The sequence below is a fragment of the Salvelinus fontinalis genome, chromosome 40 (genome assembly GCF_029448725.1).
Source record: "Salvelinus fontinalis isolate EN_2023a chromosome 40, ASM2944872v1, whole genome shotgun sequence".
In the NCBI taxonomy this organism is placed as follows: Eukaryota; Metazoa; Chordata; class Actinopteri; order Salmoniformes; family Salmonidae; genus Salvelinus; species Salvelinus fontinalis.
The window spans coordinates 16,681,821-16,706,957 of NC_074704.1; the positions used below are offsets into that span (position 1 = coordinate 16,681,821).

A 25,137-nucleotide genomic window follows, 5' to 3' on the forward strand; every position below is an offset into this window, starting at 1 on the left:
CATCCGGACACATTCCCCTGGATTTCTCAGCACGCTATCATCGGTATATGCGCCATAGTTCCTGGGTCGGATTCCGTCTGAGTACAGTCTGTCTGTCCTGTTGCTGCTGTAAACTGTATTTCATTAAACCATCGTTGCTTGCATCTTGCATCCGCCTCTGTGTTGTCACAGATATAGGACTCGTTTTACTGTGGATATAGATACTTTTGTACCTGTTTCCTCCAGCATCTTCACAAGGTCCTTTGCTGTTGTTCTGGGATTGATTTGCACTTTTCGCACCAAAGTACGTTCATCTCTAGGAAACAGAACGTGTATCCTTCCTGAGCGGTATGATGGCTGCGTGGTCCCATGGTGTTTATACTTGCATACTATTGTTTGTACAGATGAACATGGTACCTTCATGCGTTTGGAATTTGCTCCCAAGGATGAACCAGACTTGTGGAGGTCTGCAATTGTTTTTCGGAGGTCTTGGCTGATTTCTTTTGATTTTCCCATGATGTCAAGCAAAGAGGCACTGAGTTTGAAGGTAGGCCTTGAAATACATCCACAGGTACACCTCCAATTGACTCAAATGATGTCAATTAGCCTATCAGAAGCTTCTAAAGCCCTGACATCATTATCTGGAATTTTCCAAGCTGTTTAAAGGCACAGTCAACTTATTATATGTAAACTTCTGACCCACTGGAATTGTCATACAGTGAATTATTGTCACGCCCTGACCATAGAGAGCCCTCAGGGTTAGGTCAGAGCGTGACTAGGGGGTGTTCTAGTTTTGATATTTCTATGTTGGTGTGAGTATGGTTCCCAATTGGAGGCAGCTGATTATTGTTGCCTCTAATTGCGGATCATACTTGTGGTCCTTTTCCCACCTGAGTTTGTCGGATAATGTTATGTTTTCAGTTAGTGCCTTAGTGCGCTCTTTACTGGATGTTCGTAGATTCTTTGTTGTTTTTGTTAACCTGTCTAGGATCAGCGTGGCGCTAGCGGCACATCCCCCCCCCCCCACTGAAAAACCAGTGCCGCGAAATTCAAAAAAAATTTTTTTTTTAAATATTTAACTTTCACACATTAACCTGTTGGGGATGGGGGCGCTGTTTAGACTATTTATGCTAATTGGGTAATTTTTGAAACGGCTTCCCACAAAATCCTTGATCGTACAATATGCATATTATTATTATTATTGGATAGAAAACAGTCTATAGTTTCTATAGGAGTTGAAATTTTGTCTCTAAGTGGAACAGAGCCCATTCTACAGCAATTTCCCTGACATGGATTCAGATTTCAGAAATGTTGGCCACTGTTCTGAAGTCAGTTAAAACGGCACTGATATTGCTATGACTATACGGACACTTCTTACGTCTTCCCCTGGATGCCTTTACGTGATGACGATTCCAATGGGGTCGATTGCGCGTTCACAGGCCCTACAAATGAAAAAACCCTGAAGCTAGTCATTCTTTTGGAGCTGCGTCATGCGCCTAGAGGACACCGGCCCGCTCCTGTTCCAAGCATTAGTGAAGGGGGTAATATTACTCGGGTCATGTTTCTACTCGTTATGGGAGTTAAAAACATCATAAGGTAGTTAATTTAAAGCGTTTTATAGCAATTTATATCCGTTTAGTGCGATTTTGGGACATTTATTTTTGCAACGATGTGAATAGTTGGGCACGCTTTTCAGTTCATCCCGAACGCAGTTGACATTTCCACATGGCAAGAGGACAGCTTTCCACCAAAAGACGATTTCTCCCAAGAAAGGATCCTTTGCCCAAGATACTGATGGAAGAACAGCTCAAGGTAGGACATTTTTATTATGATAAATCGTGTTTCTGTCGAAACATTTTAGTGGCTTAGGACGCCGTGTTTTTTGACGTAGCTTCGCTTGGCGCAAACTGTATTGAAAAGTAAGGATAAATTAAAAAATGTTATTCCGCAATTGTATTAAGAATTAAATTGTCTATCAATCCCTGTCCACCCTATATTTTTTAGTCACGTTTATGAGTATTTATGTATAAGAGTAGATCACTGTCTAAGTGGCGCAAGGACTTTTTCTGACCAGCTTGTCTACATTTCACATTGTCTAACCATGATTTTGGTGGCAAAATATAAACATTTGCGATCAAACTCTATATGGATTGTGTAATATGATGTTACAGGAGTGTCATCGGAAGAATTCTGAGAAGGTTAGTGAAAAAATTAATATCTTTTGGCGATGTTGACTTTTATCGCTCACTTTGGCTAGAATCAATGCTGGGCTGCTATGTGCTATGTGCTACGCTAATATAACGATTTATTGTGTTTTCGCTGTAAGACACTTAGAAAATCTGAAATATTGTCTGTATTCACAGGATCTGTGTCTTTCGATTCGTGTATGCTGTGTATTTTTACGAAATGTTTGATGATTAGTAAGTAGGTAAACACGTTGCTCTAAGTAGTTTTTCTATTCCATTTGTGACGGTGGGTGCAATTGTAACCTATGCCATCTACCTGAAATATGCACTTTTTTCTAACAAAACCTATCCCATACCATAAATATGTTATCAGACTGTCATCTGATGAGTTTTTTTGTTGGTTAGGGGCTATAAATATCTTAGTTTAGTCGAATTGGTGATGGCTACTGGTGTTGGTGGACAAATAAAAGATGGTGGATTATGCTAATGTGTTTTTAGGTAATAGATGTACATCTTTACATATTGTGTCTTCCCTGTAAAACATTTTAAAAATCGGACAAGTTGACTGGATTCACAAGATCTGTGTCTTTCATTAGCTGTATTGGACTTTAAGTTTCACTTTGTATTAAAGTATGTGGAAATATTTGTATAATATTTTAACTCCGTAAAGGGTAGCTCTAGCAGGGCAGAAATTTGACGAACAGACTTGATGGAAAGGTGCCATCCTATGACGGTGCCACATTGAAAGTCACTGAGCTCTTTAATAAGGCCATTCAACTGCCAATGTTTGTCTATGGAGATCACATGGCTGTGTGTTCGATGTTATACACCTGTCGGGTGTGGCTGAAATAGCCAAATCCACTCATTTGGAAGGTTGTCCACATACTTTTGTATATATAGCGTATCTGAGCATACATTTGCACCATATTCAGTAATGGGCTGAAAAGCAAACATCGTCATATTTAATCCAAAGCATTTCTCTGTTATTTCTGTCAAAAAAATTGCAGCATAGCAAATCCAGAGCTCCAATCACACCTGTTTTCTGTAAAGATGCAAACATAAGCCAATCTTTGCTAAAAAAAAAAGAATAACTTTTACAGAAAATAAGTTACACACCCTCAAATCCCCCTGCCAGAAATGTTTATCATGGACGATGGATGCGATGGTTGCAGATTGGGTCGTCAGCGGCGCCGGTCCCCCGCAGTCCATGGTGGTAGTGTTGGTCTGTGGTCCACTCCAAACTGTAAATGCATGAATCAAAATTGTGTCGATATTGCATGAACATATTGTCATTTCACATAACCATACACGAGGTAATGGAGCTGCTCTACCTGCTCCATTCATGATGAGAAAACGAACTGAAAAAAGGTAACGTAAACTCACCCCATTCTGTACAAATGTGCGCAACCGCGACATTCAGACAAGGCTGCAAAGAAAACGAATGGGACTGTAACGACTGTGTTGACTTCAAAATCTGGGGTGTGTACTACTACGTTAATCGACATGGTAATGGCTCTATAGTATTGGAAAAAAGTTGAAAAAACGGACCCTCCGTTACATCGTGACGTGTCATGCCGTAACGTACAGCACGTATAAAGCAACTATTTCTGTCTTACAATCTCTCTCCACCAGGTGTAGAACTTTTCTCATCATTTAATTAAAAACAAGAAATGGACAGTGACGGGGTAAAGGGGGATACCTAGTCATTTTTTGCATCATCACTGCAAGCGATCATGACTCTCAAAAGCCACTGTTTACTTCTGAAGATCACTTTAGCACCGCCCTAAAAACCCGATTCGACACAAATAGGTATGTAATGACACATTATATAAACTCTTTATAGTGTTTTATTTACATTTTAGTGGCGATAAGGTGATAAAGTTGGACAGAGCGAGTGAAAAAAAGCTGTTTCCCCACACGACATCTCTCCTTCTCACTATCACGCATTAGTTTTGCTTCCCCACCCGCCATTTTTAAAAAGACCCGACGGAGCTCATTGCCTTCTTGAATCATGCAGATACGGGCAGCGTGGAGGTCTCATAATGGATTTTGTTGGAAAGGGGAAAAATTGTGCTTTACAATGGTATTGACATTACAGTTGATCTGGAAGTGTTACGTTTTTTGGGCGCTAAAATAATGTCAATTGTACGGACTAAGGCGATGTACAAAAGTCAGCGAGTTTATGTTAGCTATCTTAAATTAACCAGTAATACAAAATACGCCCAAACGTTTTAAAACGTTAGCTGTCAGCTTGAGGCTTGATAGGGGGTAAAAAAACTGAAGGGGAGTAACTTGTTATTCCTTAGTTAGATAGGTTATCAGTTAGCTTTTACCCCCTATAAAGCCTAGCTTTCTGGCCAGCCCTACTGACTGCTGGCCAAATTAGCTAACATTCTTGATTCTAGTTAACGTTACTAAGACAAATAAAACATCTCAAATTAGCTACTCACTTTAGCGTTGACTTCTTTGAAGTAACGTTATTTTCTACACAGCTTCTCACTTCTTTGTTTCTCCAGTTGTCAGTTCGACCACACACTATTTATAAACTCATTTGTGGCGCCCAAATTCAAAAATGACAGTTGGAACTCAGCAGAAAATAAGTGATTATTAGTGCTAGGCTACCAGATACAGGGCTTTTAGCTTGCAGTTTGCGAGTGCCCATGCAGATTGCATACAAAAAGTAAGCTAGTGTCTGAAACAATTATATGGATGTAATATTTGTCCAATTATTGAACATGTCCTGAAAACTCAAATAACTCAAACATTATTTAGCATATCTAAAAGCATATCAAGAACCTGATTATGGACCTCAGTCAGGAGCATATGCATTGTATTGAGAAAACATACTAAGTAGGCCTACTGTCAGTATTTGTCATCATATAGAGAAATTGAGATGTCCACATAGGCCTACATCAGGATATCTAATGAGTCAATATCCGGCCCTACCATGTATGATATCCTGGAAGGAATCTCAAAATGATTTGTGCATGAAAGAAATATATGGATTTCACATTTGACAAATGATTGAGCATGTGCTGAAATCTCAGAAATAGTCCTTATTTTCAGCATATCGAAAAACATATCAAGATCCGGATATTGAACTCAGCCAGGGGAAGCATATCTGGAATCAATGTAGCTTATTATCTTGAATGTGCTGAGAAACACACAGTTATGCGATGTATTCAGTCTGTACACGTCAACATGAAGAGAGAAAATAGGATGTCACATATCTCAGGATGTGAATATGTCCATATTCGGCCATAGGAAATGTCCATGTGTGATGTTCAGAGTAATCCCAATATGATATAAGTCTAAAAGACACATCTGGGTTCAGAATTTGTCAGGATATGGTGCAAATCCACAAAACTCCAAATATGCATTGGAAATGGCCTGTATTCTCTAGAATATGAAAAACGTGTCATGTAAAGATATTCCTTAATATGGACCCTTTTCGCCCAGTGTCTGTGTTGCTCCCTGTCTACCTCCTGTTTACTTCCCTGGTTTGAAGCTGTTACGGGAACAAGAGCAGTATGATTCAGCATTGCAAGACTTGCACAATCAATGACCAGACTGATTCCTGCTAGCACATAACATTCTGATAACCATATTTTACAACTTTTACAACCATATCTTACAACTTGGTTGTCCGATGGTTATTTTACATACAACCTTCACACAACTTTCTGGGAATGGTGCAGGATAGTTACTTGGCTTTGGAACATTTTCAGCACATTTAAGGAACTTCACACAAAAAAACATATTTTTTCTTGGTATTTCATTACTTTACCAGAATGTTTTCTGAACGTTCAAACAGGGTTACATGACGAAAGAGGGGTAAAAAAAATATTTTTTAACTTTGTGGATGGGTATAATTTTTATGTATAAAATGTATAATAGTAATATTTAAAATTAATAAATCAGGTAAGTTTGTATACGTTTATTTAAATTCGCATCGGCTGCTTCTGGGGGGATTCTGGTAAGATGCCGGCAAAGTCGTCTGAATTGCGGTAGATGGAAATGGCCCGATGTACTTGGGCCGATTCTGGGCAATCATTCATTTTGATTCTAGGCAGAGTCCGACACCCGATTCCGAACCAATTCAATCAGTTCCGGCCTCCCGGAAGATGGCCGCATCTGGGTCGATTCCTCATTGCTAGCTGGGATGTATGTGCTAGTTGTTAAAATACTTGTTTTTATGGAAAAGATGTTTGAAAATGGTATTTCGTTTTTAAATGACATTGTCACTTGGAATGTTAGAGTTGTGAATTTTTCAATTTTTTTATTTTAATTAAATTAAAATTAAAATTTATTTTTTATTTTATTAAGTAACATGCAAAACATAAACAGAACAGCCAGAGGGATTCCACAAAGAAATAAGTGAAGAAAAAAAGATATATACAAATCCACATTTTATCAATTCAAATACAGACATGTAGTGTCACTTGTGCTTCCTGTCCGGCCCCTTTCTGGCCTCCGGCCTCTGATGGCGCATACCTGTCACCATTGTTACGCGCATCTGCGCATCATCACTCACCTTGACTCCATCACTTCCCTAATTACCTTCGCTATATCTGTCACTCCCTTTGGTTCCTTCCCCAGGCGTTCTTGTTACTGTGTCATGTCTGTGCGTTGTCCGTGTTTCTTATTTTGTATTAGGTTGGGTTTATTTATTGAAACAATCACTCCCTGAACTTGCTTCCCGACTCTCAGCGCACATCATTACATCACATCATTACATTACATTACAAATCAGATAAAACAATTAAGGAAAGGGGCTTTTTCTTCTTACATTTTAATTTGTATATGAAAATTTTTCCTAAAAAACTAGAGATTTATGACATACTCACGTTCAATTGTGGAGTCAGTGTAGTAAAATAATATGTCAAACTTAGATATTTCAATGGTTGTATGCATTTTGTTGCCAAGATTTAGTTTTACATCAGTCCAGAACACTTCACTATATAAACAATGACAGAATAAGTGTTCAATAGATTCAGTTTCTAGTTCACAAAAACTGCATTCACTGGTAACATCAGGTATATAATTAGAAATCAAGCTATTACACGGATAGAATCTATGGATCATCTTAAAGGAGATCTCCTTTACTTTATTGGTCACCATAAATTTGTGTGGAGTGAGCCAAGCAGTTACATCAAACGATGAAGTCCAACAAAATATCGCAAAGGAAATAGACTTCCTGTAGAAGATATCCCTTAATAAACTATTGTTGAATTTATTATCTAGGTAACCGATGCCATTTACCTGGATATCGCTTACAATAGGAGATATTACAAAATATGCATTATTCTGAAGTAAAGATTTTATCCCACTAGGTATAGCTTTTATAACAGTGTCATATTCCTTGCTTGAAACCTCAAAGGTGTATCTTTCCATAAATTATCTCCACGTAAATAGATTCCCACTAATACTAACTAATTGGCTGACAAGGACAATGTTTTTCTAGAACCAGTTACGGTAAAATAACATCAAGTTTCTATGCACATTAAAGCCTGCTTGTGAAAAGCTGCCAATTTCACAGGAAGTTTACCCACAATATACGGACATTGTACTAAAATATTAAGCCCTCCGAGTTTCTGAAAAACAAAATGAGGTATAATATTCCAGAAACTGAGGATTTTTTATGTACCTTTTAACCCAGTTGACTTTTGATATCTGATTGAAGAGAGTGAAGTCTAAGACATTTACAGTGCCTTGCGAAAGTATTCACCCCCTTGGCATTTTTCCTATTTTGTTGCCTTACAACCTGGAATTCAAATCGATTTTTGGGGGCTTTTATCATTTGATTTACACAACATGCCTACCACTTTGAAGATGCAAAATAAAAAACTGAAAACTTGAGCGTGTATAACTATTCACCCCCCGGTGTCAATACTTTGTAGAGACACCTTTTGCAGCAAGTACAGCTGCAAGTCTCTTGGGATATGTCTCTATAAGCTTGGCACATCTAGCCACCGGGATTTTTGCCCATTCTTCAAGGCAAAACTGCTCCAGCTCCTTCAAGTTGGATGGGGTCCGCTGGTGTACAGCAATCTTTAAGTCATAGCACAGATTCTCAATTGGATTGAGGTCTGGGCTTTGACTTGGCCATTCTAATACATTTAAATGTTTCCCCTTAAACCACTCGAGTGTTGTTTTAGCAGTGTGCTTAGGGTCATTGTCCTGCTGGAAGGTGAACCTCCGTCCCAGTCTCAAATATCTGGAAGACTGAAACAGGTTTCCCTCAAGAATATCCCTGCATTTAGCGCCATCCATCATTCCTTCAATTCCGGCCAGTTTCCCAGTCCCTGCTGATGAAAAACGGATGGTGTTCTCGAGGTGATGAGAGGTGTTTGGTTTGTGCCAGACATAGCATTTTCCTTGGTGGCCAAAAAGCAGCGTTATTGCAGATACTCCAATCTCCGCTGTGGAGCTTTGCAGCTCCTTCAGAGTTATCTTTGGTCTCTTTGTTGCCTCTCTGATTAATGCCCTCCTTGCCAGGTCCGCGAGTTTTGGTGGGCAGCCCTCTCTTGGCAAGTTTGTTGTGGTGTCAAATTCTTTCCATTTTTTAATAATGGATTTAATGGTGCTCTCTGGGATGTTCAAAGTTTCTGATATTTTTTATAATCCAACCCTGATCTTTACTTCTCCTGTTTGGAGAGCTCCTTGGTCTTCATGGTGCCGCTTGCTTGGTGGTGCACCTTGCTTAGTGGTGTTGCAGACTCTGCGGCCTTTCAGAACAGGTGTATATATACTGAGATCATGTGACAGATCATGTGACACTTGGTGGACTTTATTTAATTCATTATGTGACTTCTGAAGGTAATTGGTTGCATCAGATTCTATTTAGGGGCTTCATAGCAAAGGGGTGAATACATATGCACTTACCACTTTTCCGTTTTACATTCTTTTACATTTTTTGAAACAAGTAATTTTTGTTCATTTCACTTCACCAATTTGGACTGTTTTGTGTATGTCTATTACATGAAATCCAAATAAAAAATCAATTTAAATTACAGATTGTAATGCAACAAAATATGAAACATGCCAAGGGGGGTGAATACTTTTGCAATACACTGTAGACCGCCATCACAAACCCTGTTGGTGATAACATCTATTTTTATCTTATGTGGCTTGTTTTTCCATATGAAGTTGTACAATAGCCTATCTAAGGTACAGCAAGTGGATTTGGAAATGTCAATAGATGAAACAAGCTAGGATGCATGAGATAGCCCCTCAGCCTTGGAAAATAGCACCCTTCCTCAAAGACTTGAATCCCTCCCTAACCTTGAGATTTTTTGTGGTCTTTACACCGAGGTAAGTTACAGTATCTTTTCAGAGATGTTACAATCTGCTGGATTGACAGCTCCTTTCAGAACAAACATCTCACATTTGGAAAGATTTAATAACAAACCTGAGATCTTGGAGAACTGCTTCACAAAATCCAAAACTAATCTAGCTTGTGACACTTTTTTTTTTTTAAGTGAGGTGTTGTAGTTGTGTATTTCATGGAGTTATCAGAATTGCTCAATGAAAGATTCAAGATTTCGTGCTTCTCAGCTAAAATTATTGTACAGAATTCTTGCCAACAAAATGATTGTACAGAATTCTTGCCACCAACAAAATGTTGAATATTTGAGGGCATACAATCATCGCAGCTTTGCAGATTTTGTTGTGAGGATACAGATTAAATTGACCATTTGTTTTGGTATTGCCCTCAGGTAGCCTGTTTCTGTTCTCAGGTTCAGGAATGGCTGAAAAAGCATAATGTTAATATAACATTTAACCTAGAAATAGCATTGTTGGGAGATCTGAAGAGACCTGGTCAGTCGATTACTAATATACTAATACTCTTAGTAAAAGTGTTTATCTTCAACTGGCAATCTGTGGATCCTATTTGATTAGATAGATTCAAATTGTATGTTAAACATCACAGCATAGTGATGGCCAGCAGAGATAGGTGGGATGGGCTGAGGGAAGCTGAGGGTTGGGACAGAATAACGGTCAAAGATAAAAGTCAAAAAATAAGGTCAAAATAAAACAAAAAGTATGTTTGAATGACACTGAGGGGCAACGTGGTTACAGCTAATGCCGGTTTTCCTGAGGCTGATGCCGCCCATGTGTTTGTACACATGCATATGCACACAATTTAATTGAAACGCACATACATGGACACACACAGACATACACACATGTAAATAGTGCCATACATACAGTCAAACATATTTGAATTTGATTTAATTTCATTAATTTCATTTGAGCCTTCGGGGAATTGGTGGGCTGGTGGCCTGTCAGTAGGGAGCTTGGGCCGTTGGCTTATAGGTTGCTGGTTCGGGTTTCTGTTTTGACCTTGTGGGAGATCTGTCGACGTGCCCTTGAGCAGGTCATTGACCCTGTTGCTTCTGTGTGTCGCTCTGAATGGGAGTCTGTTAGATGACTGAATGTAATGTAATGTACTGCAAGTAGATTGTATGTTTTAATATTCAATAAAAAATATATAAATATAATAAATAATTGTTCTAGGTACGTTCTCCAACTGGTTTGATGTTGGGAATGTTTTCAAATAGTAATTCAGCACAATGGTTTCTAAGGGTTTCCTCATTGTTTTATTTAAAGTAATGTTCTCAAATTGTTCCGAGAAACGTTAAGAAAACGTTCCATCAAAACCACATGAAAACTGTTCCTTCGAAACGGAAATATCACATTTACATAAGTATTCAGACCCTTTGTTCAGTACTTTGTTGAAGCACCTGTGGCAGCAATTACAGCCTCGAGTCTCCTTGGGTATGACACTGCAAGCTTGGCACACCTGTATTTGGGGAGTTTCTGCCATTCTTCTCTGCAGATCCTCTCAAGCTCTGTCAGGTTGGATTGGGAGCGTCACTGCACAGCGATTTGCAGGTCTTTCCAGAGATGTTCGTTCGGCTTCTAGTCTGGGCTCTGGCTGGTCCACTCAAGGACATTCAGAGACTTGTCCTGAAACCACTCCTGCATTGTCTTGGTTGTATGCTTAGGGTCGTTGTCCTGTTGGAAGGTGAACCTTCGTCCCAGTCTGAGGTCTTGAGCGCGCTGGAGTAGGTTTTCATCAAGGATCTCTCTGTACTTTGCTCCGTTCATCTTTCCCTCGATCCTGATTAGTCTCCCAGTCGCTGCCGCTGAAAAACATCACCGCATGATGCTGCCACCACCATATTTCACCGTAAGGATGGTGCCAGGTTTCCTCCAAATGTAACGCTTGGCATTCAGTCCAAAGAGTTCAATCTTGGTTTCATCAGACCAGATCATTTTGTTTCTCATGGTCTTTAAGGTGCCTTTTGGCAAACTCCAAGTGGGCTATCATGTAACTTTTACTGAGGAGTGGCTTTCGTCTGGCAACTCTACCACAAAGGCTTGATTGGTGGAGTGCTGCAGAGATGGTTGTCATTCTGGAAGGTTCTCCCATCTCCACAGAGGAATTCTAGAGCTCTGTCAGAGTGACCATCGGGTTCTTTGTCACCTCCCTGATCAAGGCCCTTCTCCTCCGATTGCTCCATTTGTCCGGGCAGCCAGCTCTAGGAAGAGTCTTGGTGGTTCCAAACGTTTTCAATTTAAGAATGACGGAGGCCACTGTGTTCTTGGGGACATTCAATGCTGCAGAAATGTTTTGGTACCCTTCCCCAGATCTGTGCCTCAACACAATCCTGTGTTCGGAGCTCTACAGACAATTCTTTCGACTTCATGGCTTGGTTTTTGCTCTGACATGCATTGTCAACGGTGGGACCTTAAATAGACAGGCATGTGCCTTTCCAAATCATGTCCAATCAATTGAATTTACCACAGGTGGACTCCAATGAAGTTGCCAAAACATCTCAAGGATAATCAATGGAAACAGGACGCACCTGAGCTCAATTTCAAGTCTCATATCAAAGGGTTTGAATAATTATGTAAATAAGGTATTTCTGTTTTTTATTTGTATTACATTTGCAAACATTTCTAAAAACCTGTTTTTGCTTTGTCATTATGGGGTATTGTGTGTTGATTGATGTGGAAAAACATTAATTTAATCAATTTTAGAATAAGGCTGTAACGTAACAAAATGTGGGGAAAAGTCAAGGGATCTGAATACTTTCCGAATGCACTGTAGTAATAATTCAATTGGAAACAGTGTTACAGTTCACCCTTCCACTGCGGCTCCCGAGTGGTGCAGCAGTCTAAACTCTGCATCTCAATGCTAGAGACATTGGTTCGATTCCAGGCTGTATCACAACCAGCTGTGATTGGGAGTCCCATAGGGAGGCCCACAATTGGCCCAGCGTCGTCCGTGTTAGGGTTTGGCCGGGGTAAACTGTCATTGTATATAAGAATTTGTGCTTAACTGGCTTGCCTAGTTACATAAAGGTTCAATTTTTTTTAAATGTAAAAATCAATTGACCTTTAATTGCAAATCGTTCAACACCCCCATTGTCACAGCTTACAACACTCCCTCACTGACTAACAGGGCTAATGGGCTCCTGGTAATCAAGACAGATTCATGAATTCAAAGACAGACTGTGACCTTAATCTAAATTCATCAAATCTCAGAGATCAATTGCAACATGCTGCCCTGAAGTCAAGGACCACAAGTGTTTTTATTAATCATATAATATGCTACCCTCTGGAATCAAAAGTTTTTTCAAACCAAAAAATGAATTAATAAACCAGTCTAGCAAAATACAGCAAATTCAGGTACATGACAGATGCTAAATGACAATGCTACTTCTTTTTGTTTATAGTAGCCTAGCTAGTTACATTAGATTTTCTGTTTATTTTTTCCAATCAATCCCCTTACAGCATAGGGTGACAGTGACACGTTGGTAACCCCTCTCTAAGCAAGGTTATACTTAACATGTGTACCAGCAATAGCATCCTAATGTGGTCCTATTTTAAAGGCCCTTTTCCTCATTACCAGGGCCAGATATAGACATGTGGATTAAGGCCAGGTCAGGAATAGTGACTCCTGATGGATACTAATAGGATAACAGGCTAGCTGTTGGTCACACGGGTAATAGCCAGACAGGATAACACAGTCTAAAGTGAAATGATCTAATAGCCCAGAGGGAGGGTGGTGCTCAGAGTTCCTCCTGAATTCCACTTGTAGTCTAGAGAAACAGTCACCGGTAAGAAGCCTAGTTCTATAAACCTGGTCCCTGTACTAGACAGTATGTACTGATGCCAGCCAAGTCATCATGCTGTGTACGTGATTTAACCGAGTCATGTTGAATCACTGGAACCAAGCTTCCTGCCATCCAGGACCTCATACCAGGCGGTGTCAGAGGAAGGCCCTACAAATGGTCAAAGACTCCAGCCACCCTAGTCATTGACTGTTCTCTCTGCTACCGCACGGCAAGCGGCACCGGAGCGCCAAGTCTAGGTCCAAGAGGCTCCTAAACAGCTTCTACCCCCAAGCCATAAGACTCCTGAACTTCTAGTCAAATGGCTACCCAGACTATTTGCATTGTCCCCCCCCCCCCCCCCCCCTTTTACACCGCTGCTACTCTGTTGTCATCTATGCATGGTCACTTTAATAACTCTACCTACATGTACATACTACCTCAACTAACCGGTGCCCCCCCATGTTCACTCTGTATCGGTACCCCCCCTGTATATAATCTCGCTATTGTTATTTTACTGCTGCTCTTTAATTACATGTTACTTTTATTTCTTATTCTTATCCATACTTTTTAAAACTGCATTGTTGGTTAGGGGCTCGTAAGTAAGCATTTCACTGTAAGGTGTTGTACACCTCCACCTGTTGTATTCGGCGCATGTTACTAATACGATTTGATTTGATTTGAAGGTCTTTTCTACAGTAATTGGGCACACACAGATCTGAGACCAGGCTAAAGTTAGGTTTCATAATAAACAGGCTCATACAGGACATAACACTTGTTTGACCTTATCATCACGATCTATTGAATAGTTAATCACCATTTAATGCATTATTTCTAACCAAGTTGGTGAACCTACAGAACTGAACTGAAGGCTCTATTGACTGTCACTGTGGTGCCATCTGTTGGTAACCAGGATAATAACACTGTCAATAGTGTAGAGCGTCTGTAGATACATGAGAGAGTTAGTCATATTTCATGGTCATTTCAATGCAGTCAAATCGGGAGATTAATTATGATTCCAGTACAAGATTAGAAAGGTTTTTTTTATTACCATTTTTGCATTGTAATTTTTATTCCCATGCTGAAGAGAAGTGAATTTCAGTTTTTCCAAGACGTGGTAGCCTAGTGACGGCAGGTAGCCTAGCGACGGCAGGTAGCCTTGCGGCGGCAGGTAGCCTAGTGACGGCAGGTAGTCTTGCAGCGGCAGGTAGCCTAGCGGTTAGAGAGTTGGGCCAGTAACCTGAAAGGTTGGTGGATCGAATCCCCGAGCTGACAAGGTAGAAATCTGTCGTTCTGCCCCTGAACAAAGCAGTTATCCACTGTTCCTAGGCTGTCATTGTAAATAAGAATGTGTTCTTAACTGACATGCCTGGATAAAAAAAAAAGTAAATAAAAAATTGGTTGTTAAATAACAAACATCATGAAAGCTCTTAGAGTTTATAAAACAAACCGCATTCACAGAAGTGCATTCTTACCTAGCATGTTCAAATTGCTTAGTGAGCTATACACCTTGTGTAATAAATAGTACGCTATACTAGGCACAGCACTGTAATAGTATTGAAGGGATTTGTCACTAGGTGGCAGTATTGTTAATCATTTCGCATTAACAGTTATTTCGGGCTAACCCATTCAGTTACCGCCCGTGATACAAGTCAGTATTCAACACCTATCCATCAGAAAGCATGACTTGATTCAAACACTGCATGTCTCAGAATCCTGCATATGGTATACAAATAAAATCCTTTTGACATCATTATGTGACATAACTGTGAAAAATCACTAACAGTAATCACTTAATAACAGGTAACACTAATCAGGTTACCTTTTTGAATGTATTATAAAAAACGATATAACCGGTTATAACACAAGCTTATGGAATCCTTGGCCATCTTATGTTGTATCACTTTTATAAAGACTGTATTTGTGCATATTTTATTCTAATAGCTGAATCTCTTACGTGTGTCCTGTTTTTTATTGCAATACTAAATACATGATGTATTCTATTGATACTGATACAATGTAAACCTCCATGGAATGTATAGAATTCACCTTTTCCACTTCTATGCTATATTTTCCCACCAGTACTTCACTGGTGACACTCTCCGTCTGTACTTCATGTGTAGTTCTTAATGCAGAACACCCTTCTATACACACACGCACACACACACACACTGAATCTCATTCACTCTCGTGTTCTCTCTCACACAAACACACACACACACACACACACACACACACACACTCTCCCCCTCTCCCTTCTTCCCTTCTAACTCTAAAGACCATAACCTAATTGATTCTCATTTTCATTATGTTCTCTCAGGGTCTCTCTCTCTCCATCTCCCAGTGAACAACAAAACCCGAGGAGACAGAACAGAACAGTCTGCCTCTCACACTGTGAGGATGACACGACCCTCCCCCTAAAGAGGAAGAAATAGAGGGTCTGCTTTGATGTCCCACCCCCGCAAAGCAAAGGTCAAAATAATAAATGTAGGTCCAATTGAAGGGTATGCAGGGGGGGGACAAAAGGCTCCAAAAGGGGGGCGAACGGTGTATTTTAGTCAGGCAGTCCCTCACAGTCCCTCACAGTGTACTAAAGGCATGATGAATTCATAGAATCAGGCATAACCAAAGACGGAGTAGCAGGGGTCCTCGCGGAGAGAATAGGGTTTTTTAACTGGGCAGACAGGCCTGGCTCCTGCATCCTACTCTTTTTGTAGGCCATCAGTCTTTCTTTCATCCCCTCTTTCTTTCTCTCGCTCTCTGTCTGTTTCTCCTTTGCTCGCTTAACCTCTCAGAGACACACTCTCTCTCTCTCTCACACACACACAAACACACATACACACACTCTCTGACACACACTCTCTGACACACACGAACAAATTATCTCACACGCATACAACAGACACCCTCTCTGTCACACACACAAACTCTCACACATAAAACACACACTCTTTCTGATACACACACTCATTCTCTCTCTCACACACACACTCTGATACACACATATTTTCGCTCACTCTCTCTTACAAACACACACACACACACACACAACAGATGCTCTCACACACACACACAACAGACACTCTTTCACACACACACACACACACACACACACAAACACATTCTCTCTCTGAAACGCACACATTCTCTCTCACTCGCTCTCTTACACACACGCACGCACACACACACACACACACACAGACACACAGAACGTGTTTTCCCTTTTTCATTTGTTTGGCTTCTGCATCACCTCGTCACCTCTATTGAAAGGCATAATTAGAGGCACTGATGAATCACAGAGCCATCCCATAGACAGGCCCCATCAGCTGCAGCAGCTGCTGCATGTCACATTGTGGCCATTGTGGTTCACAACAAGTCACTTTCGTTTATGTCAGTCTTTGAGGAACTAGGGACTATGTCATTTAAATATGAGCAAGTTTGGTGCAGGTAGTGTTTGATTGGATTAAAAAAGCATATTCATTTACATTTTCATTAAAACATTATTGTCAATGATTGAATGGTTGAATGATTTACTCAATCATACATATTAATGGTTTTATTTCATCTGTAGGCCTAGATATTGTTTTTCAACAAATATTGCATGACATATCTATATGAATATCACAAACTGATTTCGGGTATACCACACCAATTCGGTCTCAAAGTCAATATATACAATACTTTGTAGTTATTAAATGTGCATAGAACATTTTGTGGAATTCAATATAGTAGGCTAATACATTTTACTCATGTGAGAAGTAAATAAACTGCGTCAACATGTGTAAAACTGTTGATCTGACTGTGTGTGGCATACAGTAGGCATATGGACAGTGCTATGTTGGGACAATACAGCCTGACCTTTGATTTTTTTATTATAGGCCTACCCATCTAAAAACGTTCACCTTTACAGTAACATATCAGAGTTAATGTGTAAAATATTATTTCCCTTTGCTTTATTATTCCCAACATCTCCAGACACATTTAATATGAGGCGCATCATAGAGGCTCCAATTTCCTCTGGAGGATGCAACCAGCACCGAATTACATGCGCAATCCTGCTGTGAATCAGACATCACCACGGTAACCGAACGGTATTCACCATTCTCTGCTTTACCCGTAAACATCCGCGACGCAACCCTACCGATCGTCATCCTCGTACGCAGTAAGTCATTTTTCTCCCTTTGTTATAGCCTATGTGGAATTTATTGTCATCGTTTGTGTGGGCAATTTTATTGATACAGCTGCTTGCGCTTACGTGAATAAATCCGTAGCCTACGGTATCCTATAGTCTACATCGCAAATTACATGATTCGATTATCACAACAACAAAAACATTGCCTGATGTGAAAACGACATTGGTTGCTTATGTCTTTGTGTCTATTTGAGTATCAATAATGGCTGTATATTTCAAGCATATCGATACGGTTGAGAGCCCTCTCGATATTAATCGAATGCGTGAAAGGAGTAAGCTAAAATTCACAATGGTCTAAACAATGTCAAAGATGACATTGTCATTTGCGACAATGTATCGGTGTTCAAATTAGCCTTCATAACGAATTCTTGAATGTCAAGTTCTTCTTGAAATCCATTGCCCTTGCAGCCTATGCAAAGTGCATCTCGCGCAGTCTGTGCCATGACATGAGGTTATAGGTTATGTATGGTGCTTATCGAAACGTATGTTACCACATGACGTGTGATGTGAGATGAGTTTCACCAGTCATGTTTATGCCATTTCTCTGTCCTGTTTGTTTTCGGGATGTTTGCTACCTGGCCGTTGTGCTTATTAGTAGAATCTCTGCTGCAGCAAACGCAGCTTTTTCAATGCAGCAAGTTGAGATCAGATGCCTGATTAGTGAAACCTGAAGAAAAAAGTTAACAGGCCTAGATACTATTAGTTTATAGAATCATTATATTTTTTTTGATTTGTAAGACTATGTTTTATGTTGTGTTATGTGGTTTTAGCATTTATAAAGCATTAATTCACATCACCTCCTTATTGTACTTCCCAATCAAAATATTCAGAAAATATTGACCAAAAATATGATTAGAAAAGATTAAGGAAACTATACTGTTTGTCTGGTTATAATGCCATCCACATTCATCTAAACCTTGTTTCATTCCTTGCTGATGAGGGAACAGATTTGACAGCTCATTCTGATATAGCATCAATCAGTCATCGGAATCACCATGGCACCCACAACTCCCTCCTACAGCAGGCTGCAATCTACAGTCTGAAGATGGTGGGCTGTAGTTTTGTACAGACAACTACATTAGCCATTATAGCCACCCACTCACTCCACAGTGCAACAATAGCTAGGTTAATGGAACCTGGAGGAAGTGTGTGTGTGTGTGTGTGTGTGTGTGTGTGTGTGTGTGTGTGTGTGTGTGTGTGTGTGTGTGTGTGTGTGAGTGACAGAGAGAGAGAGAGTGTGTGTTTGTGTGTATGTTTTCGTGCTCGTCTGTGTTTCTGCCTGTACCTGTCTGTATGATTGAACCTGCGAGAAGCTGATCTTTGCCCCCTTGTTAGCATCATCATTATGAGTCATTCTCACAGCGGCACAGGATGGCGAGCTACAGAGAAGGGGGTGTTGCGTTTCACACGGCGTCAACGAGCTCAGTGGCTTTCTCACCTTGTGTTCCACATTCAGATGGTGCGCTGATCGAGGAGGAGGGGGAACAGCACAGTTAGACCAACACACACATAGGATATGAAGCAAACACACAGCGTGTGTTCCTGTGTGTAGCCCACGCAACGTCTTTACATGACTCACCTTGGAATTACAGCCAGTATGGACATAATAAACTCTATGCACATTGCCGACTGAAAGAGATACTGTAGGCCTACTTGTGGAAACGGACATAATGACGATGACACCTGGTTTGACACAAACCTCCCAGATAGTGCAGGACGAAGACAGTCGGGCATAAAATGGCAGCCATTTGAATGAAGCTCTCGCCATCATCATCATCATCATCATCATCATCATCATCATCATCATCATCATCATCATCATCATCACCACTATCGTTTTAACATCGTCTTCAACTTCAGCCACACAAGGAAACAGGGAGCAACGAAGTGGAATAAAACCAAGCTGCATTACCAAGTACCGTACCCGCTGCATAGTAAAGCCAAACCGAGTTGCGTTACCCAGCATCTAATCGTTCAGCACTGTTTGTATTGCGATCCAAATCGTCCAGACAGACAGTCATTGAGAAGTAGCTTGAACCCAACAGAGCTGTGTTACCCAGCATCTGATCCTCTTCTTTCCCCATTCAGATCGTTCAGGCAGGCAGACATGGTGAAGCTGGGCAGTAACCTGGCTGAGAAGCTGGATAAAGAACAGTCTATGGATGATGGCTTTGATAACATCCCCCTCATCACCCCTCTGGAGGTGAACCAGCTGAAACAGCCATACTTAGACAAGGTAACAATGTGTGTGTGTGTGTGTGTGTGTGTGTGCGTGCGTGCGTGCGGGGGGGGGGGGGGGGGGGGGGGGTGCACGCAGCAATTATTAAACATGTTCAGTACATCCTGTCTGTATATTACATTACACTACACGTCTGGACACACGTCAAGCCTACATCGTTTCTGAGCCTGCCATTGGTCCCTGTACTGTGCCTTGACCCAGCCTCCCTGTTATCCCAATGATTCAGAGTGCTGTGGCATCACCCCACACTATCTCAGAGCCTCTTAGATTACATAGTAGATCACACACACACACACACACACACACACACACACACACACACACACACACACACACACACACCCCTTACAGTTCTATTTAAGGCAGCAGCCCAGTTCCAACCCAGCGATCTGACTCGGAGAGCTCTGTGTGCCATGCCGCTGTTCATCCTCAGGTAATCGTGAAGACCACAACAGAGTATCAGCTGCAGCAGAAGAAAAAGAAGAAGTTCTACGTGCCGGGAATCAAGAAGCTGAATCTAAAACTGTACGACGAGGTATCAGAGAAGGTCAAGGTAAAGTCTTATCTAGGGGCCAGTAGTATGTTTACTGAAGTACTACTGGGAATGGTGATATTCATGGTCGTGTGTGTGTGTGTGTGTGTGTGTGTGTGTGTGTGTGTGTGTGTGTGTGTGTGTGTGTGTGTGTGTGTGTGTGTGTGTGTGTGTGTGTGTGTGTGTGTGTGTGTGTGTGTGTGTGTGTGTGTGTGTGTGTGTGTGTTCCAGCTCACAGGTTTGATCCTCATCACCTTTGGGTTCCTGGCTTGTCTTGTCCTGCTGGTCATGTACAAGGCTCTGTGGTACGATCAACTTACCTGCCCAGAGGGCTTCGTTCTCAAGGTAGGCATCGCTAACACACACACACACCTTCTATCCGAACGGCTTACATCCCGAGGGCAAGGTAGACTACTGAAAGCATCATCATCACACACACACATAAACACACACTGCCTCCTATCCCAGTCAGACAGTCCTAGAGGTTTTTATAGATTTTTTATTTAACCTTTTTTTAACTAGGCAAGTCAAGAACAAATTCTTATTTACAATGACAGCCTACACCGGCCAAATCTGGACGACGCTGGGCCAATTGTGCGCCGCCCTATTGGACTCCCGATCACAGCTGGTTGTGACACAGCCTGGAATCAAACCAGGGTGTCTGTAGTGACGCCTCTAGCACTGAGATGCAGTACCTTAGACCGCTGCGCCACTCGGGGTTACATTCATTAAAATCACAGACAAGAAGCAGAGGTTGTTTCACTAGCGTTCTCTCACAGAGACCAACAGAGGACTATTATTTAAGTTCTTATAATCGCCTTCACAAACATAATTATCATCCAGTCCCAATGACTTACTAATACACCCTCTCCTATAGTCCGTACTTACTGTACACCTCATCTAGTACTCATACAACATCTAGTACTTGACAACATATTTTCCCACCAGAGACTTCTAAGGGATTCTCTCCCACTCTTTCTGTCTCTTCACTCTGGGAACATAAACTCATTGTCTCCTTAGGACACCTCCCAGGCATCGTGTGCTCAGGCAACGCTCCCCGCCTGTTACTCTCTATAAAGGCCCCCTGTCTTGAAAGAGCGAGAGGGAGGCAAGGCTTTTTGGTCAGGCAGTAGATTAGGACGCCCGTGAATCAGAGAGGGGCCTTTCATTAAGGCTGAGCGTGACTAAACTGTGATTAAAGGCTGAAGACGAGATGAGGGAGATGGGCAACGGGGCCTTCCCGGCAAAGGCTTTTGATGTAGACGGGTACAGTGTAGCTCGCAGCGTTTTTCCACGGCTGATGTGTTGTTGGAGACATGAAAAGGGGCAGGAAATAGGAGAGTCAAACGGAGGGTGTCGTGGCGTTGTCTTCTGTTTAGCAGAGCGTAGGCAGCCAGGGTTCTTGTGAGAGGTCATTTCCCACAATACTGGTGGGAGGTCAGGTAGTCTGTCAAGAAGCCTTGGATTTCCCTCAGCTTCTCCTGTCAGAGCTTCGCAAATTGGAGTTGGAGTACCTTTCATTTATCTAAGGATGGCAACTCAGGTGTCATATCTAATGAGACGAAGCTAGCACATCTAAGTCTGAATATGAAAAATGATTTCCCTGAAAGAACCTTACTCATGCTCGCCCACGCTGTGGAATAAGACGCTGTATGACTCACTTGTAATAAGTAGTTTCAGTGAAGGGTAAGGCAGTAACATGTGACTTGCACTCATCATTTGCCGAGTCCTACCACAACCCATTATGATGACCAGAATCCCTGCTGTCCCTAACCATAAATAGAGGCAACAGTATCATACATCATCACTTTGCACACCCTCTTCACTGACGCTTCTGCCTTCTGGCTCCTGTCTCTTACAGGGTTGGGGATCACTTTCTATTCACTCAATTCAGGAAGTGATTTTAAAATGGAAAGTTCTTCACATCCTGAAGTAAATAATAAAATTGACAACAACCATCCTCTCTCCTCTTCCCCATGCAGCACAAGCACTGCACCCCAGCAGCAGTCCTGGAGCCCTGGTACTACACAGAGCAGCAGCAGCAGGAGGACCCAGGCGTGTCCCCCCGCTCCAGCAGTCTCTACACCGCCCTGGGTCACCTCAACCAGGACAAGAGGACCGCCGCCGGCGGCATCATCCCCGAGCTGCCCCCGTCACCATGGTTCCCCGTCATCAACGCCCTGAAGCAAGCCGAGAGGGCCAAAGAGGAGGAAAGTCGTTCGAAGGAGTGAGGGATGGAGGGATTTCCAGAGGGAAAGGGTTTAGGAAGGGGTGATAAAGGTAGAAGGGAATATGGGATTTCCAAAAGGAAGAGTTAGGAAGAGGGGATGGAGATGGAGATGGGGGGGGGGAAGTGTTGTTTACTTGGTGGAGTTGACTATGAGGTATTGTGGGTAACGCTCCAAATGTCTGTTTAGGTGGCAGCGAACGTGACTCATTTGCAGTAAAAATGTATCTCCCTATGACGTTATCAGTGAGGACCACCGCCTTGTGTTATGTGTGTGCCTGTGCGAGCGAGAAAGAGAGAGAGAGAGAGAGGTGAGAGATGTGCGTGTGAGAAGCGTTGGAGAACTGAACATAACAAGATTCCCTGAAATTCTCACTAGATTGTCCTTATCAGACTAACATGTTTTGAGAGTATAATTAGTAATGTGGTCTGACAAGGTTTAGTGTTTTTACATTTAGATGGAACTAGACATGTTTTTTGTAGATTTTTACATTCACAGTACTGAAATAAAACGTTTTGTTCTATTCAGGAAGCACACAGCCCACATTCATTTAGAAACCTGATTGTAAAAACCGTATTTATCATGCCTTTTTTTCTCAGTAGATTTCCCAGCAACTATGAACAATTTGTGTATGAGGACTTTGGTACAATTGGGTACGAGGAACTTGTATATTTTCGGGTGGAAGATAGTCAAATGGGTTGATGTCATTTCAATTCAGATGATTTTGAATGTAGTAGACTAGCAGCTGTACAGGTGGGATTCATGTTTCAGAATTCATATTTTAACAGAACAATAACTACCTAGATTATCTGTATCTTTGTGTTTTCTAGTATTTATTTAATTACCTATTTCTTAAGAGCTTCATTTTTTTTCTTAAGCAATTTATTTGACATTTGTTTGATTTGGGTGAAAAGCTAGAAGGATTTCTTTTGGGATTTTTTAAATAGTGAATAAAATGCAATTCAATTCACATCAAGTTTGCATTAATCCTAATTCATCATAACAACTGGCAGTATTTTCACCATGGATCAGATTGTAAATATGAATGTGATACTGTCATTATGTCACCACCAGCGGTAATAAACCTTGTTCTGTTCTGAGTGCCAAACATTTATGTCAGACCCATCTGCTCTGATGTCATCAATAAAGTGTTAAGCTTTCTCATTCATAATCTGGGACTTGTTGAGTTGGCTTTATTACTGCTTGTATGTACTTTCAATGCACAATAGCAATGCTCTATTTGTACAGTTTCAGTATCTATTTACCTGGAATTTCCAAATTCTTTCTGTTAACTTTAAAAAAGAACAAAAGCAAGTAAAAGTACACTTTATTTCAGTCCTAAAAATAAATAAAGGGAGAACCAAAAGGAGTCCGTTATTTCACTGTCCATTATTCAGAGATGACTGGTATGCACAGAATGCTAAACATGACTTGCTTCTTTTCTTCAAACCTCAGCTTAGCTATTCAGAGCTGAGCCATATCCTCTCTCTCTCTCTCTCTCTCTCTCTCTCTCTCTCTCTCTCTCTCTCTCTCTCTCTCTCTCTCTCTCTCTCTCTCTCTCTCTCTCTCTCTCTCTCTCTCTCTCTCTCTCTCTCTCTCTCTCTCTCTCTCTCTCTCTCTCTCTCTCTCTCTCTCTCTTGCTCTCTCTTGCTCTCTTGCTCTCTCGCTCTTGCTCTCTCGCTCTCTCGCTCTTGCTCTCTAGCTATCACTCTCTCACTCTCTATTTCTGTCAGGGACTCTGCTGTGAGGCTGTCTGCATCTCATTTACACTCACATATTTTCACACCATTGCACTAAGCCCGGAGATGTGTGTGGATTTATGTGTGTTTTATGTGTGCACGTCCTGTCTCCACTGTGTGTGTGTATGGGCAGGCTCATGTGTGTGTTTGAGGACGCCTATGTGCACATGCACCTACTGCATGTGTGTGTGTGTGTCCCCAGCCACGCTTGTTAATGAAATTGACATTACGCCCAGTTTAGACTGTGATGGGAGTTTTTTCTCTCCCCCTCCACATGCAGTTGCTGAGTGACAAACTTTGTCCGCTTGGCCTAGGGCATGGAACAACATAAAGTGTTAAAAAGTATTTAATAGGCCATTTCCAGACCCCATGCTTAGTCAAAGCATAGCATCTTATGCCAAGAAGGCTTGGATTTGGGGCTGGGGGAAAATCAAATAAAATCTGCTGGGTAGTCACGTAAAGGCCTCCAGTCCTGTTACCCTCGCTTTACAACATCAACAGATCTCCACAGTAAAATAGCAGGTTGGCTTTTAATTTGTTCTGACTGTTTGGAGGCTCCACATTCCCCAGTAGATTGCGAGGAGTCATTGCCAAAAGTTATTTATGCTCATTTAGTGTATAACGTTCGCCATAATCAAATTCCTCTGGGGTTTTTCTGATGTCACAAATAACGGAGGAGAATGTGAGAGAGAGGGGGACTTGGAGTGATGTAACTAATGTTTTCTCTCTCTCTTTTCATTGTTCTGTTTCATGTTTTATTTGGCTAGGTGATTACTCTCTCTCTTAGCTGCTGATAAGTAGGGAGGTGTGATTTTAAGTATGTAAAAAAAAAGTATGAAAAAAGTGAGAAAGTTGGAGAGGTAGGAGAGAAGGAAGACAGAGCCCAAAACAAGGATAAGAAAGGAGGGAGATAGAG

The 25,137-nt window shown here is 41.3% G+C and overlaps 1 protein-coding gene and 1 long non-coding RNA gene across 2 annotated transcripts in view; one reads left to right on the forward strand and one right to left on the reverse strand.

The window, feature by feature from the left end:
* Window positions 1–3,302: 3,302 nt before the first annotated feature.
* The window catches only part of LOC129839420 (uncharacterized), a 59,475-nt gene continuing 37,640 nt past the window's right edge, over window positions 3,303–25,137 (reverse strand). The window contains exon 3 of the long non-coding RNA XR_008757018.1: window positions 3,303–3,406. This is a non-coding gene — a long non-coding RNA (uncharacterized LOC129839420). The remainder of the gene's footprint in view (window positions 3,407–25,137) is intronic.
* Window positions 17,299–23,851, forward strand: LOC129839418 (neuronal vesicle trafficking-associated protein 1-like). Its single transcript, XM_055906855.1, has 5 exons — window positions 17,299–17,453; window positions 19,572–19,719; window positions 20,156–20,275; window positions 20,486–20,599; window positions 22,237–23,851. The coding sequence occupies exons 2-5, from the start codon at window positions 19,591–19,593 to the stop codon at window positions 22,483–22,485; spliced, it is 612 nt and encodes a 203-aa protein (XP_055762830.1). The 5' UTR covers window positions 17,299–17,453; window positions 19,572–19,590; the 3' UTR covers window positions 22,486–23,851.

Coding starts and splice junctions, on each gene's coding strand:
- LOC129839418 (XM_055906855.1), top strand. CDS start 19,591: ATGGTGAAGCTGGGCAGTAACCTGGCTGAGAAGCTGGATAAAGAACAG. Junction 19,720..20,155: donor AACAGCCATACTTAGACAAG/GTAACAATGTGT, acceptor GTTCATCCTCAG/GTAATCGTGAAGACCACAAC. Junction 20,276..20,485: donor AGGTATCAGAGAAGGTCAAG/GTAAAGTCTTAT, acceptor TGTGTGTTCCAG/CTCACAGGTTTGATCCTCAT.